The 17,760-nt window shown below is 31.4% G+C and overlaps 2 protein-coding genes across 2 annotated transcripts in view; both read left to right on the top strand.

Moving 5' to 3' along the window:
* LOC136083980 (TNF receptor-associated factor family protein DDB_G0290883-like) overlaps nucleotides 1-17,452 on the top strand; it is an 81,002-nt gene extending 63,550 nt beyond the window's left edge. Inside the window, exon 4 of the mRNA XM_065803959.1 lies at nucleotides 17,408-17,452. Coding sequence (XP_065660031.1) covers nucleotides 17,408-17,437 — 30 coding nt within the window. The 3' untranslated portion in view covers nucleotides 17,438-17,452. The remainder of the gene's footprint in view (nucleotides 1-17,407) is intronic.
* On the top strand, nucleotides 12,016-15,003 carry LOC136084374 (uncharacterized). The gene is made up of 3 exons (XM_065804390.1): nucleotides 12,016-13,165; nucleotides 13,257-13,422; nucleotides 13,506-15,003. The coding sequence occupies exons 2-3, from the start codon at nucleotides 13,267-13,269 to the stop codon at nucleotides 14,319-14,321; spliced, it is 972 nt and encodes a 323-aa protein (XP_065660462.1). The 5' UTR covers nucleotides 12,016-13,165; nucleotides 13,257-13,266; the 3' UTR covers nucleotides 14,322-15,003.
* Nucleotides 17,453-17,760: the final 308 nt, after the last annotated feature.

Here is a 17,760-nt window from a genome sequence, read left to right as displayed (position 1 = left end):
GCTCTACTTATTACTTGGAGTTGTGAACCACATCTTTAAATATCTTTGCGACCTGTGGCCAAGGGCCAAGGAATGGCCTCCATCATTTCATATCCCTATCCAGCCTTACCAATGGGAACGATTGCATGAAACTTCTAAGAGGTCTGGATAAGCTTCAACAGCTTTCAGAAAAAGAAGGTTTCAGTCCAGCTCTTGGCTTCATTCAAACACTCACACTATTCAAGACAGTGGTCACTTCGTGCTTTGGAAAAAGCCTGGACTCTGACTATGAATCCAAGATTGAACGGTTCAAACTTAGCTACACCAACCTTCCTATTTATGTGACTCCCAAAGTGCATGCAGTGTTTTACCACGTGCCACAGTTCATCAAGATGAAACAAATTGGACTCGGCCTTTTTAGTGAGCAGGCAACAGAAGCTCTACATTCCAAATTCAAATCTCACTGGGAGAGATTTAAGAGAGATCCATTGCACCCAAATTATGCCAGTCACCTTTTAAAATGTGTCATTGACTACAACAGCAAGAGAATTTAATTTTTTTTAGAAAAGAAAATTTTCTTCAGAACATGCCTTTTCTCTGTAATCCATTAATGTAAATCCAAGGTTGTAACAGAACTTGAAAACAAACTCACTAAAAAAATAAATTAATTAAAATAAATTATTTAAAATAAAAAAATCAATTAAAATTAATTAAAATAAATTAATTAAAATAAAAAAAATAAATTAAAGAATATTGGTTTGAATTTTACAGGCTAATATGTTGTGTTTTGTAAAAACAAATGCAAAAAAAATTTTTTTTCAACAAACTTTTTGGGCTACTCGTAGCCTAAATGTATGGGTATTTCGTAGTAAAACATTCAAAGCTAGATAAGTCTGTAGGATTTTAATCCAGTATTTTCAAATCACTCATTTTGTGTTCCATATGACATGCATTATCACCCTTTAAAAGGGTTTCCATAGGGTATTTCATTGATATTAGGACCCCAAATCTACAAACCGTGTTGCCCAGAAACTGATGTTCCTGAAAACCTTTATTAAACAAGTTTTCGATAATTCGGGATGATGAGGTATGGCAGTAAAACATTTTATTGATGGTAACTGTCGAGTTGGGCGTTTTCTTTTAACATTGAGGCTTGATGGTTGTACCGGTTGGAATTGTTGAGGCTGATTCAGGGTTTGCTCTAGCTGGAACGGGGGGTGAAATTTCATCAACATTAATGTTGTGATTTTTGATCTTGAGTCATTACCAATAGCCTCTGCAATCTTCTTGATGTTGAGAAAGATTGATCTTTGGTGAGCAGCTGATTCTTGTGTGTTTATTGGCTTAACGCATTTAAGGCGTCAAGGAATGACGAAACGAAATGGCGAGTCGAGCAGATTTAACTTTGCGAGTTCATCATTTCAATCTTTCTTTTTGCAATTCTGTTTGTTGAATTCGTGTTGTTCTGCCTCCGTTCGGTCTTTTCTTACAAACACATCTTTGTACTCAGGTGTGATCCCAGTAAACACACTAACGTCTATTAAACGTCAAATTAACGTGTGGACAAAACGTTCAGATTTGGTCGACTATCCCTTTAGAATCAAATCTAGATTAACGTTCAGAACAAACGTTCATAAAACGTTTATACTCAAACGTATTTTAAACGTCTATTACAGGATTATTATACATAAATAAAGCGTTTATATCTTGTCTAATTTACGTTTAAATTTAGTCTAATTAACGTATATAAAGCGTTTATATTTAGTCTAAGTAAACGTTCTAAGTAAGCTGTTCTTTTTTAGATACGTGGTGTTGGAGTTTAGCCATCGATATATTTATGGAAAACAAATAAAAAGTTACGCTATTATAACTTTTATAAAAACTCAATTTTTTTAAGCTAAGTTTTGATTTTTTAAACATAATGATTAAATCACGACATAAAACATAAGCTGTAACATTAGAGTTTCTTTACATAAAAATGCTTTCAGTCTACAAGTAAATATTTTGAGTAAGATAAAATAAATATTTCCAAACAATTACTAGATAACTGTTATACTAGGTAACTTTTATTATATTGTGTATACCAATATGACTAAACTAGCCATATTGGTACACTTAGCCACATATATGTACACATCACAAACTCAATATAAATTACAAAATAAAAAATTTAGTGGTATCCATTAAAATAAAAACATTTAAAATTTTTTCCACTTCTTAATTTTTCATTAAAATACAATGACAGATCACTGCCACCTTTTGACAACGGTAAATTGTCATTAATTACGGTAATATAATACGGTATATATTACGGTAATACCGGTAATAACGGTAATATATATATATGTACGGTATGTACGGTATGTACGGTAATATATATATGTACGGTAATATATATATGTACAATATAATAACGGTAATAACGGTAATATATATAAATACGGTATTAACGATAATATATTGCGGTAATAACGGTAAATTGTCATTAACTACTCGTTGTAAAAAATGTTAAACATGTCTGGCGCATATTCAATATCGATAACGAAGTATAGTTTCAGTAAACGGTCTACTGCACTCGACATGCCATTTCTAATAGAAATAACATTGTCTTCTATAAAAATAAAAGACTGAATCAAGTTGCCTCGAGCCCCTAGTGTAATAACAAAAGGATGCATGAAAGAAGTATGTCTATTTGCATCAATTATAGTCTCCATAGCTGTAGTGAAAAACAAAAATAATTAAGATACAATATAGAAGCAAAATTAATATTGATCTAGTTTATAGCACATACCATATAGCTAGAAATATTAAACTTAAGAACAAAAAACTTACAGGAAAGGTTTGAATTAAGTGAGCTGCAACTTCAGCTGAAGACGGTCGATCCATATTTTTAAGCGGCACTTGAAGAAAGTACGGAAGAAAGTGAAATGCAATTTCCATATTTCGATCTTTGATTTTTAAAAACATTTAAAAATTCAAAGATATTTCAGAATAAAAAAAAAACTTTTAAATAGTTAGTGAAAGTTATAAAATATAAAAAAAGTAATTAAAGAAGACGATGTGGCATACCATTTGAAGATATTAGTTGGCTGTCAAGCTCTAAAAGTAGTTGCTTTGCTATTGGATTCGTCTTTCTACGAGCCCAAGTATTAACATGAGGAGCCATATCCTCCCATTGCATAAGCAAATCTTGAGCATTTTCAAATGTTGCTGTAAACTCTCCCTGAAACTAATTTAATGATAATTAAGTGTCCTTAAATGTTTCTCAAACAAAAAATCAATTTTACTCTAGTAATACTCCAATAGCAGTAATCCAAAACATTAGGATATACATTACAAATGTAAAAACAAAACTACTTACATCAAATCCTAAATCTTTAAATGGATGAAATTTCCGAATAAACTCATGAAAAGGTGGTTTTGATGACATAATCCAGTTTCTTTGTGATACTCTAGTTTTTTCAAGAATAAATTGTTTTCAATCATACTGAATGTCTTCAAATGACAATTCACTTATAATGTTTCATTCTTCATTTGAAAAAGGAACTAAAAAAAAAAGAAATAGTTAAGCATTATTTGTTGTATATATTAGCATGACTTACAGTTTTATTAGGCATGAGGTGTTGGTTTCTCTTTTTTGCCATTCACTTCAACTTCCTTATAAGCGCAATAGTAATTTTCCTAAATATTCCAATAAGGATAATGCAGTTTAAACAGCAAAAAAACTAATTACATTTAGATAACAAAGTTAAATAACTTACATATCGTTGAGGTCCGCCAGAGTGCAGTTTAGGAAAAGCGTTATTGATTGACATAGCAAGATTTGTTTTTGTTGCTCTTGATGGATACCTTAAGTAAATGCATAATAAAATAATCATAATAACCATAATATCTAAAAAATGTTATAGGTTTAAGTTAAACAGATAGATTTTCAACCTGGTTACTTACCATGATTCACCAACTTAACATTTATTTATTCTGTTTATTTTTGTATATAATCTTATTACAAAAAAGTGTTTGAAAAAACTTACTATGTATAAAATATTCAGAAATAAAAGGATATTCAGAACAAACTGTTAATTTACATGTAATGACTTACAAGTTTCCAACTTTATTGATCATAATGTTAACAAGCATATGTGACATTTCAAATCTGTACTTTAGTAACATTCCAGTTGTGTCATATTCATTAATGACAAGTTTACCTGTCTGATGCTCATCAAGCAATTTACGAACATTCTAAAAAAGAAAAAACTTTTTGAAAATATTTTCAGAAACTAAAATTCGTCCTTATAGTTTTAAAAAACAGTTAAAAATTAAATAAAAAAATTACAAATTTGATATTGTCTATTCGAAGTAGTGGACACAAAATATGAAAAACATCACTACCACGTGAGTATGTTGAATCTGAAAAGGGATTGGAATTTGATATATAACTAGTCTGATTAAGTGAAACATGATTATTTGCAATAGTGAAATCAGTTTGTGAATAATCTGTCTGCACATAATCTGTGGATTGTTCCTAAAACATAACAAATAATTCAAGTTATTTAAACTTACATATTGCTATACTTTCAAAATTACTAAAAATAGCTCTCTCTCTCTCTTATATATTATATATATATATATATATATATATATATATATATATATATATATATATATATATATATATATATACATATGTATATATATGTATATATATATATATATATATATATATATATATATATATATATATATATATATATATATATATATATATATATATATATATATATATACAGCCCTAAGAATTAAGGTTGGCATGCCGACATAACTCCCAAACCAAGGCAGCAATTATTTATCAATCTAGTTCCTGTCTTTTATGGTGAAACCTTTGTAAAAATATGTTTTTGCCTAGTTAAAACAGTTTAAGGTCTGGATTTTATTTCCGACTAATCTTATTTTTCTAATCTGAGGGCTGTATATATGTAGGTATGTAACTATATCTATAATAAACAGATTGTTTTTGCCATAGAACTTATCAGAAAATGTTAAACTACGTATAATAAATATTTACATTATCACCAGATATTTTATGGGGTAGGTATAGAAAGTTATATTGATATAGTTGATGATTCAAAATAATGTGCATGAACTGGCAATTTATTTTCAAACAACGCACTGCATTAAGAGGTTTGTAATCTATTATGTCACATGTTCTTATACATAGTTTTTAGTTATCTAGTAAACAACAGTAAGATAAAGATAGATTGCAATATTTGTGGACAACCCACTTTGTTGTGAAAAAATACACAACTTCACTATGAACAAAAATCTGGTCAATGTGAGCAAAACTTGGTTCACCATAACTATTAAAATCATAAAGAATTGTTTCACATTATCTGTATTTCTGGCCCAATTTCTTCACCAATAAATGGAATAATAAGATTTTTGCTCTCAAATTCTGAAACTAAAAACAATTTAAATTTGGAGATAAAATTATGTCACACAATTGTTTTAGGATTTGGTAAAGTTTCCACTTTTGTGTATCAACTTTATCAATAGCATCAGACAAAATAATTGTCAAATACAAAAACAGTGTAAGCATCTGAGCAGAGCATTGAACTAGTAAAGAGTCAGTACTTTTCATGTGTGACTCTTTAAAAGTACTAGGTTTTGAGCTGCAGATAATACCATAATCCATAAACTTGATGCGCCTATTCAGTTCTGTAATGGACATACATTTGACATCATATAAAACATTTTTTTTTTGTTTTTATCCATAAACTTGATGCGCCTATTCAGTTCTGTAATGGACATACATTTGACATCATATAAAACATTTTTTTTTTGTTTTTTTGTTATATTCCGAGAAGGCCGAAAAGACCACTACAGATGAGGAGGCTACTTAATAGTGGTTATTACCCTCTCTCAACTCTATAACTCCGAAACACGAACCTTGATGAACAAGGTTACTGCGCGGAGTAGCAAGTTAAGCGCAGTACAACCAGGGACGCGGTGGGGATCGAACTCGGAACCTCTCGCTTATGAAGCGAGCGCTTTACCACTACACCACTACCGCATTATACCATATAACACTTGATAAAGAATCATTTGAAGCAGAATGATAATAAGCCAATTCAGTTAAACAACTAAATCGTTTAATTCCACAATTCTTATTAGAAATTTCCCCACTTTGCATTTGGTGAACTTGAGAGTTGTATAAAATATCGGTTCTTAGAGCGTGTTTGTCTTCTTTAAAAATATCCTGGATGTCATCTTTTGATATCATACACATGTCACTTGGAAATGAAACAGTACTGAAATTTTCCATATATCCTAGTATAGAGTGCAGACCTAAATTGTCTTCAACAATTTGGGTTAGCAAACATCTACAGTTAGTTTTTTTGCCTTCCATAAAAATATCAAATCCTTTGTCATGAAGTTTTTGCAATTCATTTACAATCACTTTTATTACTGGTTCTGCTGAATATTTCTTTATGTCTAATGCATGAGTTAATGCTAACATATGAATATTGTTTAAGGATGAGTTTGCTGCGTGAGGAAAGTTCTTTATCACAAAATAAATAGCACCAAGTTTATGAATGCCTGTTTTTGATCCAAGAGGATATGTGGTCTCTACTTCATTGAAGTATATTTGAACAAATAAAGGGAAACTTTTTAGGAAATTTAAATTTAGCATATGCCATTAACTTTTAACCATTTTATAATAAAATCAATCTTCAACATATTCAAAATTAGATACTTGCTCCACTTTTAACAAACTCATGGCTTTTGGCTGTAGCAACACAAGCTTTATTGTGCTTTCAAAAGGTATGTAATAAAACAAATCTTTTACTTTGACTTGTATTTGCTTTTTAAGTCTTTCTGTCACGTTTTGTATCCCATCGTTCACCCATTGAATGTGGTACTGGTTTATAAAGGCCCTTATTTTTCAAATATGATAATATTCGATGTTGTGAATCAATTTCACTAAAAGGTATTTTCCATCTGTTAAACACTTCTGCTAAGTTGTCAATTACATGCTTCTCACACCAACATTTTACTAGGTAAAACAGTTTCAGTACTTTACAATACTGAAACTGTTTTACCTAGTAAATAACAAAGTATAACTTCAATTAGGTTTTGTGAACAGTTCTTAACAAACTCTGAAGTACTTAAAGAAATAGAACTTGAAGACAATAAAGCCATAATAAATTTTAATGCTGCTTGTGATATGCCGTCCTCATCAACAATAGGTGGGGCAACACCTTTAATTTTTTTCTCACATCCTATGTCTATTTAAATTTTACTTTTACCTTCAGAATTATGTGTTACTGCATTTTCACAACTTATGTCAAATGTTCGATCAATATTAACTACAAAACCGGTATGATCTTTATTTACATGTTTTCTTAGCATATTATATGTAGTAAACAATTGTATACAACCACCGATTTTACACCAAAGTTGACAAAGCTCAGATAAAAGATGACACCGTTACAAAATTTAGAAAAAACTTCAACCCGCTTTTCCTGAAAAAACCCTTTGGAGGGATGAAAGTACACATATTCTTGATACCAAAAGTGTAAAAACTAAAATCAACGAATTACGTTCAAGAAAAAAAATTGCAATTGAAAATTTATTCTAAAAGCACATGACACAGAAATGACAGCACACATTTTATTTTGCACTTTTACAGCACATTTAATATGCAAAACTCTATAAAAATAAAGAAGTAATGCTAAATCTTCTGATTTGAATAATAACTTATTCTGAAAATATATTGAAGTAAATGAATTCTGGTCTTACATGGTTTTTTTTACATGTGTTTGCTATTGTAGTCCACAATGCGTCTCTTTTGTATCTTTTCTAGTGTTCAGCAAATGAGTGGTGAAACGCTTCTGTTGACTGCTCACTGTAAGGTCCAAGTGCAGTGTGCTTCATTTCAATGAATTCTTTGATGTGAAAGAAGACTGCATATACCTTGGGCGTCACTGAAACATTTGAAAAGCCAGATATGAGGATCGAAATGCATCAATTTTAATTGCATAGTGTGGATCAAGCTCTTGTTCAAAGCAGGCAGTCACAACTGCTCCAAATTTTCGAAGGGCATCAATGATACCAAGAGCTTGGAATGCACAGTCAGTTTTTGAAAGAGATCAACATTTGTCAAAAGCTTGTGGTATTCATTGCCAGCAAATTGACATCCATGATGGGTTGTGGTTGAATGTTTAGGTGTCTTGGCCAATCATCAGCTTTGGACCAAATGTCTGTTAAGGCCTTAAACAAGTGATTGACAACCCCAAATATCAGGTGTAGCTCCATGGATGGTATGAGATCAAAAACAAGCTTTTGGTCAGGTCAAAGATCAGTCAAAGACATATGAATGACATTCTTGTAAAACTTTGCCTTTTTCAAGTCCAATCCTGCAGATTCAAAGTCTCTAAAGCTCTTTCTGATAGAGCCAAAAGTCAAAGGCTGCCCAGGAAATGAAAGATGTTGACAATCAGCAGCACACCATGTGCAGGGGTGAGTGCTGGAGTGTGTTTGTAAACCACAGACAATGTTTGCAACCTTTAAGTCACAAGAAATGAAGAAGTTTGTAGAGTTGGCTTGAATCAATGAAAGCAATTGTTTTATATTTTAATGTTTCTGACATGTCTTCTGTAACTGCAACCAAAAGCTGTCGTTTAACTCCACAATCTTTAGCATGTGGTGCAGTGAGCAATCGCTTGCTTGGAGGAGAGTGACTGATACTACTTGTGTCAATTATTCTCAGACTGACTTTCAGGAATCCACCATCTATTCCATGCTTGACAATGTTATCAGAGCATGATTATTGAGACTGTTGAACTTCATTCAAAAGCTTTTTTAGGTCATTGCAATGAACAATAGTTTTTGACTTTTTTGTGTTTGAAGCTTTTTCAGTTGACACATCAATGTCAGTTTGTGTGAAATGATCTGATATATGTCTTCCAAAGGCATCAAACTTTGCATGAATATTGATTTCAATAACTTTTGTTCTGCTGACTTGATTGATTGTTGATGCAATTTTTTTTAACACTAGAGTTTGACAAATTACTATTCACCTGAGCAGTGACAAGGTCTTTCACTGTCATTGTCAAAAAGTTTGGCACTGGAAGATCCTAAAATACAGAACAATTAGTTGAATAGTGTAACAAAGCTTAATAATATCAAAATTTCACTAAACCAATTTGACATAATATTTTCTATGATGTGGGGTTCTATTATTTTTATAGTAAATTTTATATCTTATAAAATTAAAATGATATTAACAATTTACCTTTTGTGATTGGGAGAGTTCTTCCATTTTGTTATGCAACTCTGATTGTTCCATGTGGAGATGTATCTTTTGAAGAAATCACTGAAGATGCAATCTGTTCTGCCAATGTTTGGTCTTTTGTCACAAGGGTTTGCATATTTTTTTTAAATGTTTCCTGATTGCACTCATAGGAAAGGCCTCCGCTAACAAGAGCAAGATACTCTGAGCATCTTCTGTGAGTTTTTGCTGCTGATGATGGCATCGGATCAGTACTGAGTAGATGTTTTTCATTCAATTTTAGCTTTCCAACTTTGCAAATAAGACAGTTATAGTTTTGTTCTCATGTCTCTGGTCTGACTTGAATACTCTTGTAGTTGAAGATAGGTGGCAAGAGGACAGGCTGGCCAGAATCCTTTTTCCTCAGTTTCACTCTGCAATTCTCACATATTCACTTTGGGACTTAAGTATCAAAAAAATCAATTGGTTTATTAAGTAGAGAATGAAGTTTTTCAATGATGAATGTTGTCACTTGACTATCACACTTTTGAAAGCAAAAGAAGCAGACAACTTTCCTGTTGTCTTCATGTGGTCTTGCAGAATTTGCCATTTTTAAAAATGTAAGTCTTTTTAAAATTCACCAAATTAAGTTTTTAAGCACTCTAATTTAAAGTAGCACTTTCCTAGGATTTTAGTTTGAGCACATTATATGGTTGTGCTGTTAGTATTTGAGTCAAATATGCTTATGGTTTTAGATAGATATAATAAGTAAATTCTTTTACATAATTTTCAACCGAAAAACATACAAACTGGCTTTCCTAATATACTGTAAAACTATTGCCTATTTTGTGACAATCAATTTGATACAATGCTTTGCAATTTAATTAGGTGCTGTAATTAATTTGAAAGTCATCTTTTAGTTTTAATAATACTGAAAAAATGCAAAAATATTGTTCACTGTCATTTCAGTAAGTTGTGCTAATAGAGTAAATTTCAATCGCAATTTTTTTTCTCGGACGTAATTTGTTGATTTTGGTTTTTACATTTTTGGAATTAGGAATGTGTGTACTTTCATCCCTGCAAAGGATTTTTTCGGGAAAAGCGGGTTGAATTTTTTTTCTAAATTTTGTAACGGTAATGAACATTTTTCAAGTGATTTATGTAGCAAGCAACATTTGAAAAATCTTTGGGGCAAAGGTAACACATTGAAATCCTTAAAAAAAAGTAAATAATAATATTAATTTTTGTGCTGCAATGAGAGACTGAAGCTTTATTGCTTCACCCATTTTAATTCCAATACAATGAAATAAAACAGAGTTCATTTGCAAATATGCATCTCCGTCAATATTTTCACCTTTAAATATTAAGTTTACGAAAGATAACATTTTCAAAGTTATTTTAATTAGTTAAATTTATGTAGTATATACTTACTCGACAATTTAGCTGTTGTTTCCACAGAAATTCCTTTTGAAATCAAATGATTAATTAACTCTTGAGTGTTCATATTTTTAAACATTATCGACCGGTGTATACGAATACTATACCAGACCACACCGGACTAACACCGGAACATAAAAAAACAATTTTAGTAGAGCGAAACATAAGTAGGTTTTATTTGTGACATATATGCAATAAGGAATTATATAATTAAAAAAAAAAAACTTTAATTAAAAATGGCGATGTGGAGTATTCATGCTTTGACTTACTAAAATAGGGAAAGGTGCAGTAGAGTGTGCATACATCGACTGACTAACATAGGGGACAGGCGCATTGGAGTGTACATGCAAATGCAAAGGGTTTTTGGTTAGGGAAGGCAGTTCAAAAGGATAACTTATAACTCTTGTAAAAAAGCCTACCACTCTGCTTAAATCCAAACAGATATTTAAGAAAATTAACTCTTTTTTCAAAAAACCAAAAACATTGATGGTATTGTGTTTGCATTGCAGTAGTCCACCAGCTAATTGCCTTGTGGGCTACTTGACAAGAATTACATAGAAATATTTACGACGTTTTTTCTGTGCTTTTAAAGTCGAGAAACGGAGCGCATCAAGAATAAGCGAGTTTAGAAAAGTAACACGGTGCATAGGAACATACTCTAAGACCTTGCAACATTTCCCCAGAGATTTTATTTTTGATTATCATTAGAAAACATTTCCTCATTCAAAAAATGTAAATGACAACTTTTTTTAGTGGGGGCCTGGGGAGAAAACACACATTTTAGGGTAGTGCCCAGGAATTTTGTTGTTCAAGATAGGTAGCTAATAAGCATGGGGCATACTCAAATTTTTAGTATGTTGATACTGGTAGCAAATGAGGATGACTTGCAAAAAATTAAGGTAATTGAAGCTAAACCAACCCCGTCCCGATCCCTAACTGCCCCCTTCCTAGAACTACGTCTCCTTTAATCGTAAATTTTTTTTTTTGTTCTATCATAAAGTAGATCAAAATTCATCGACCGATTTCAAATTTCATCAAAAAATCTCTTTTCGTTTAAGATTTATAACAATACAAAGCCTAAAATTACCCCCTGAAATAACCTTAAATGGTCTCAACTTTTAAACGAAAATTTTTTTTTGATGTAATTTGAAATCTGTCGATGAACTTTGATCTAGTTTAATATAAAACAAGCAAAAAGTTGAAACGTGTTTTTTGGAACCATACCCTAGGGGGAATTTGGGGAATCTTCTCGAACATCACAAAATCATGCCCATGCCCCATATTTAGATTTTCAGAAATATTTGTTATAGATTTATCAATTTTATTTTTTAAAGTTTTTAAAAATTTTTGTTTAACATTAAAATTTACAGACGGATAAGTAATTTTTATTACTTTCTATTTACATTTTTATTGAAATAAAAACAAAGCAAAGCAACCTTTAATTATTAACAATTAGTAAAAGTTAGCAGTTGCTAACTGTTAACAGTTGCATAATAACTCTTTGCACGCGTTGATATACGAACTGAAAGCATGTTTTTAGCCATTATATTGACATGTGTTTATAGGCATTAAATTGACATTTGATTGATATAACCGATATATCATGCCAATATTATCAATCCATATCAGAAGTTTTTATTTGAAGCATTCATTTAAAATGCCTAAACATGCAAAAGAACATAGTGATTTTGTAAAAAAATTTTGCATTTGCTGCTTCAGGAAAGGCACGGATTTAAGACCAATAAATAACCCTGAAACAACTTATTTAAATCTAAATGAAAAGAAAAATGACTACTCAAACCTTATCAAAACTATATTCTGGAAAGATTATTCAGCGGATAATCCTGACCTTCCTACCATGCTTTGCTCAAAATGTAGAAAAAAGCTTGCAGGGACTGATCCTTACTTCATTATGCGGGCGTGTTATGAAGGTAATTATAACTATATTGATGTTTAATTTACTTCATTTAAAATTTAGTTTCGCTATTTTAGTTATTATAGTTGTCATACAAGTGCTATAAAATTTGGACCTGAATACCAGAGTTATTAGAAGGAAAAAATGTGAATGTTTTATTTGTGAAAATGGGCGCAAATCAAAAATGGAAAAAATATTGGCCCCAATAGTTGATTGTGTTTCGGGAAAGCTTGTTTATCAAGGCGCTGAAGATGTTTCAAATAAACCTGCAGAAAGACTAGTTTGTCAACATTGTTATGCCCAAGTGGGACAGGGAATTCCACATCCCTGTACGAAATTAGAAAGACAAAAGAATTTGCCATTGTAAAATCAACATCCCCAACAACGCAAGGAAAAGTTCTGTCCAGCTCTATCAAAGATTTCAGCACAAATGACTCAGAGAACACCTTAGTTTTGAAAACCTTCGGTCCGAAGCAACTCACTGTCTCTTTCGGAAAGACTGAGGTTTAGAAACCTTTCTTTTCTTTAGATAAATTGAACAAACTTCAATTAAAACTACATTCCAGGTAAATTTTTGTTGCTTAAAAATACTTTTAAAAATAAATTTGTCATGAGTTTAAAGCCAATTTTTGTAATAACTTTATTATGATTTATAAGTAATCGCAACATGATTGAAGTTGCACGATTTCTGAGAAGTGAGGCAGGACGAAAAAGTGTGGAATCCAGTTTCAATATTAAACTGATTGAGAACAACGAAATAATTGGAAATTTATTCAATTGTGATAAACTCCCATTGCTATTAAAATTAAAAGAAAGCGAAGAGGTAAGTAAACTATTTCCAAAAAAATTATTTTTCAGCTAGATTGCAATTTTTATTATTCATTTTGATTTTTTATGAATGTATAGTTGGTAGAAAAAGATACTCCTATTGTGTATTGCAATGACATTGAAGAACTCGTAGCAATGGTACTTCATCACAGAAGTCAAGAAACAAATGATGTTGATATCAAATTAGGTGTGGATGGAGGGCAGGAATTCCTAAAAGTTACACTGTCAATAACCCTAAAACCAGAGTTAAAAAATAATAAAATTCCAGAGAAACTGAGCAGGAGTGACGGATATGCGTGCAAAGATTTTAAAGATTCAAGCGTCCACAAAACTATTATATTGGCCATTTTGCCTTCATTGAACGAAAAATACCATAACTTGCGGTTAATATTGGATAAGCTAAACATTTCATCCTTAGATTACACAGTATCTGAAGATCTAAAGATTTTGATTCAAATGGTTGGAAAACAAACTGCAACATCAAAACACCCTTGTCCGTATTGCATGACGTCATTTCCTGACTTTCAAAAAGCTGATCATTATACTCTAGAGTCTTTGTGTACATTGTACGACCAATGGATGGCTGATGGTGCAAATTTAAAAAAAGCTAAAAAATACACTAATGTTGTTAACTCCCCTTTATTAACAGGCAACAAAAACAAAAAAATACTAGAACTTATAAATATTCCTGGACTACATATACTGCTAGGTGTTGTAGACAAAATTTTAAAAGAGAAAAACAAGGAGTGTGGGTTACAGTTTGTTAATCAATATCTGTCTAAAATAAACATCTGCAGAGTGTCCTACCAAGGGCAGCATCGTTTGGAAGGCAATGCTTGTCATAATTTGCTTAAAAACATTGACAGCTTTGAACTGTTTTTTTCAAGAGTTTAGTCTTGGAGTTTCCGCTGCCAAATATATTAAGGTACTTAGAGATTTTGAAAAAATAGTCCATGGTTGTTTTGGAAAATCATTAAGCTCCACGTATGTTAAAGATCTAGAGGAGTTCTCTACGAGCTATAGAAATCTAAGGGCTACAATTCCTTTGAAGGTACACATAATTGAGCAACATGTTATTGAATTTATCAACATGAAAGGTGGAGTCTTTGGTATGATAAATAACTTTTAAATTTGATTAAAAATAATTTATAATCTTAGTAATTAAATACTCTATTTCAACAGTTGAATCGTAAAATTTGCATAATTTACGACGAATATTTATTAAATAAACTTGCATTTCTTTTGTACTTCTACTGTTCTATAGGCTTAGGTTACTGAACTGAACAAGCTCTCGAATCCATTCATCAGGATTTCAATCAGTTTTGGCGAATGAGAAAAGTTGGAGAGCACAGCCCAAACTATATAGAGGCGCTGAAAAACGCGGTTGTTGCTTACAACTACAAGCACTTTTAAAGTAGCTTTCTATTTGCAGGAATGTAGTTTGTAAAAAGTAAAGTGTTAAATCTCCTATGAACAAACGTTTAGTATGACTTTGAAATGTAAAATATCAATCATAATGTAACCATAAAAATCAGAGTTTTTTTTTTACTGTAATAAATAATTGTAGCAAACCCTTCTCGACCCCTTATAGCCTTCCCCAGGCTATGGTTCCAAAAAACACTTTTCAACTTTTTGCTTGTTTTATATTAAACTAGATCAAAGTTCATCGACAGATTTCAAATTACATCAAAAAAAAATTTTCGTTTAAAAGTTGAGACCATTTAAGGTTAATTCAGGGGGTAATTTTAGGCTTTGCATTGTTATAAATCTTAAACGAAAAGAGATTTTTTGATGAAATTTGAAATCGGTCGATGAATTTTGATCTACTTTATGATAGAACAAAAAAAAAATTTACGATTAAAGGAGACGTAGTTCTAGGAAGGGGGCAGTTAGGGATTTGGGCAGGGTTGGTTTAGCTTCAATTACCTTAATTTTTTGCAAGTCATCCTCATTTGCTACCAGTATCAACATACTAAAAATTTGAGTATGCCCCATGCTTATTAGCTACCTATCTTGAACAACAAAATTCCTGGGCACTGCCCTAAAATGTGTGTTTTCTCCCCAGGCCCCCACTAAAAAAAGTTGTCGTTTACATTTTTTGAATGAGGAAATGTTTTCTAATGATAATCAAAAATAAAATCTCTGGGGATGTGTTGCAAGGTCTTAGAGTATGTTCCTATGCACCGTGGTAAGAAAAAAGTAAAAAGAAAAGACGAAAAATTAAAATAAAAAAATAAAAAGTTTGGGTCTTTCAAAAAGTGTAAGGTTTTTTTGATTTAATTCAAAAATTGGTTTAATTTATTTTTTAGTTTTTTGTTTTTGTTTATATCTCTTATTTCTTTAGTTTCATTTAAATAAGAGTTTAATTGGGTGTTTTCTTTAGCAATATTGTGTTCGATCTGAAGTACTTTTTTAATTTTAGATATATATGCTCTTAGAAGGCTTATTCTCGCGCTCATAATTCTCTCATGATAAGCTCTCATTCGTATAGAATAAATATAATACAAAAGCTCGTCAAGCAATAAATTACAAATATAAAATTTTGAGATTTTGAATAAATTACAAATTTAAAAGTCTTTTTAAAAGGTTTACTGCTAGAATAAATCTTATTTAGCAAAGATATTGTTTATTTAATTAAAGGTTGTACTTTTTCGCAGCTGTATATCATGTGAGATAGAGTTACTGGGGACATACACTGAGGACAAAGGTCATCAGGTGCATGACCTTTGGGTTGATGATGGATTTTGTGGGTAGCGATCGAGTTTGTGGGTAGCGCAAAATGAATTGCTTTATATTTTATTTCGTTTGCTTTGTTGTTGTTATTTCTTTTGAAAATGTTTTGAAAGAGAAGGGATCATTCTTTTGAGGTACCCGTCATGCTCTTTTCAAAATCAGAGTTCCACTTTGTAAACAGGGTTGTTACACCCAAACTATATTTCTTTTTCATAAGAAAATCGTAAATTGATTTTGATGTTAGGTCGGTAATCAAAACCGGTTTTAGGGGGTGTATAAAGTTTCTTAGGGTGAAATTTGATTTGTTATGGTCATAAGATTGACCTTCCTTTTTAATTTTTGTTTTCCAAACACGTGGAATGGAGTTTTTTTAAATGTTGTTTTAATTTTTTTTAATGTTGTTTGTTTAAGACCAGTTAATTGGTGATCCAAGAAACCAGGTACATAAACCTTTGCAGTATCAGATATTTTGGATACTTGGTTCAAAGTAGTTTCTTTTTTAGGTTTTAGTGTCTGGTAGTTTTTGTCTCTAATAAAATTGTTATAAAAAATGGACTGGTTGAGGATTTCCTCAATGAACACATTTTTTATGTCGCTCTCGCCGTTAAAGAAGTGATTCCAGTTTTTAATCAGTTGCTCGAAGAACACAGGAATATTGTAACACAGGAATATTGCAACACAGGAATAACAGGATCGATTGCGCTGCTTGAGTGGGTTGTGATAAATATATTTTCTCCTTGATTAGCTTTTCTATAACTATTGAAGATATGCGTCTCAGCGTCTTTCCATGCGCCTGTTAGGGTGTGATTGAAAATTTTTGCCACCCAAGTCAGCTGGATGGATTTTAGTTTTTCGCCCATATTTATTATGTTTAAACCTCCGCGACTCATAGAAAGTTTAGAAACTTTTTGGTTTGTTTTAATAGAGCTGTTGCTCGAGAGAAAATTTTCAACAATATTTCCAATAAACTTGATAATTCTATCGTTAGGTATTGGCAACGTAACAGCTAAGTGCCAAAGGTTACTCAAGAGTATTTGATTAATTACTATTCTTTTTCCTTTAAAGGATATGTCAAACGTTTGCCAGCATTTAATTTTCTTTTGAATAATGGCAATGTTTTCGTTCCGTTGCTTGGTGTTGGTTAAACAATCTCTGTTGGAAAACTAAATGCCCGAGCTTTTAAGAGTATTTTCTTCCCAGTTAAAGTTTAGAAAATTTTCTTTATTTTTTGTTTTATTTTTTCCTAGCCACAAGCCTTGGCATTTGGCTACATTTAATTTGGCTCCTGTGGCTCGCTCATTGAGTTCTAAGGCCCTACCGAGTTTTTTTATCGACTCATCTCCTGTTAAATAGAAGTTTGTGTCGTCAGCGTATAGCTGGATTTTATTTTATTTTTGGTTTACTGTTATTCCTTTTATGTTTTTGTTTGCTCTTATGTATCCTGAGAAAATTTTGGCAAGTATGATATATAGAATCATCGAAAGAGGACAACCCTGCCTTACTCCTCTGTGAATTTCAATTTTTTCAGATGAAAATTTATTTTTATTTGCGCGCTTATGTCGTAATATATCGTTTTAATAAAATTTGTAAATACGGTATT

Source organism: Hydra vulgaris, chromosome 08 (genome assembly GCF_038396675.1).
Source record: "Hydra vulgaris chromosome 08, alternate assembly HydraT2T_AEP".
In the NCBI taxonomy this organism is placed as follows: domain Eukaryota; kingdom Metazoa; phylum Cnidaria; class Hydrozoa; order Anthoathecata; family Hydridae; genus Hydra; species Hydra vulgaris.
The sequence above is the reverse complement of the archived record's forward strand: the minus strand, read 5'-3'. Positions and strand labels throughout refer to the sequence as shown.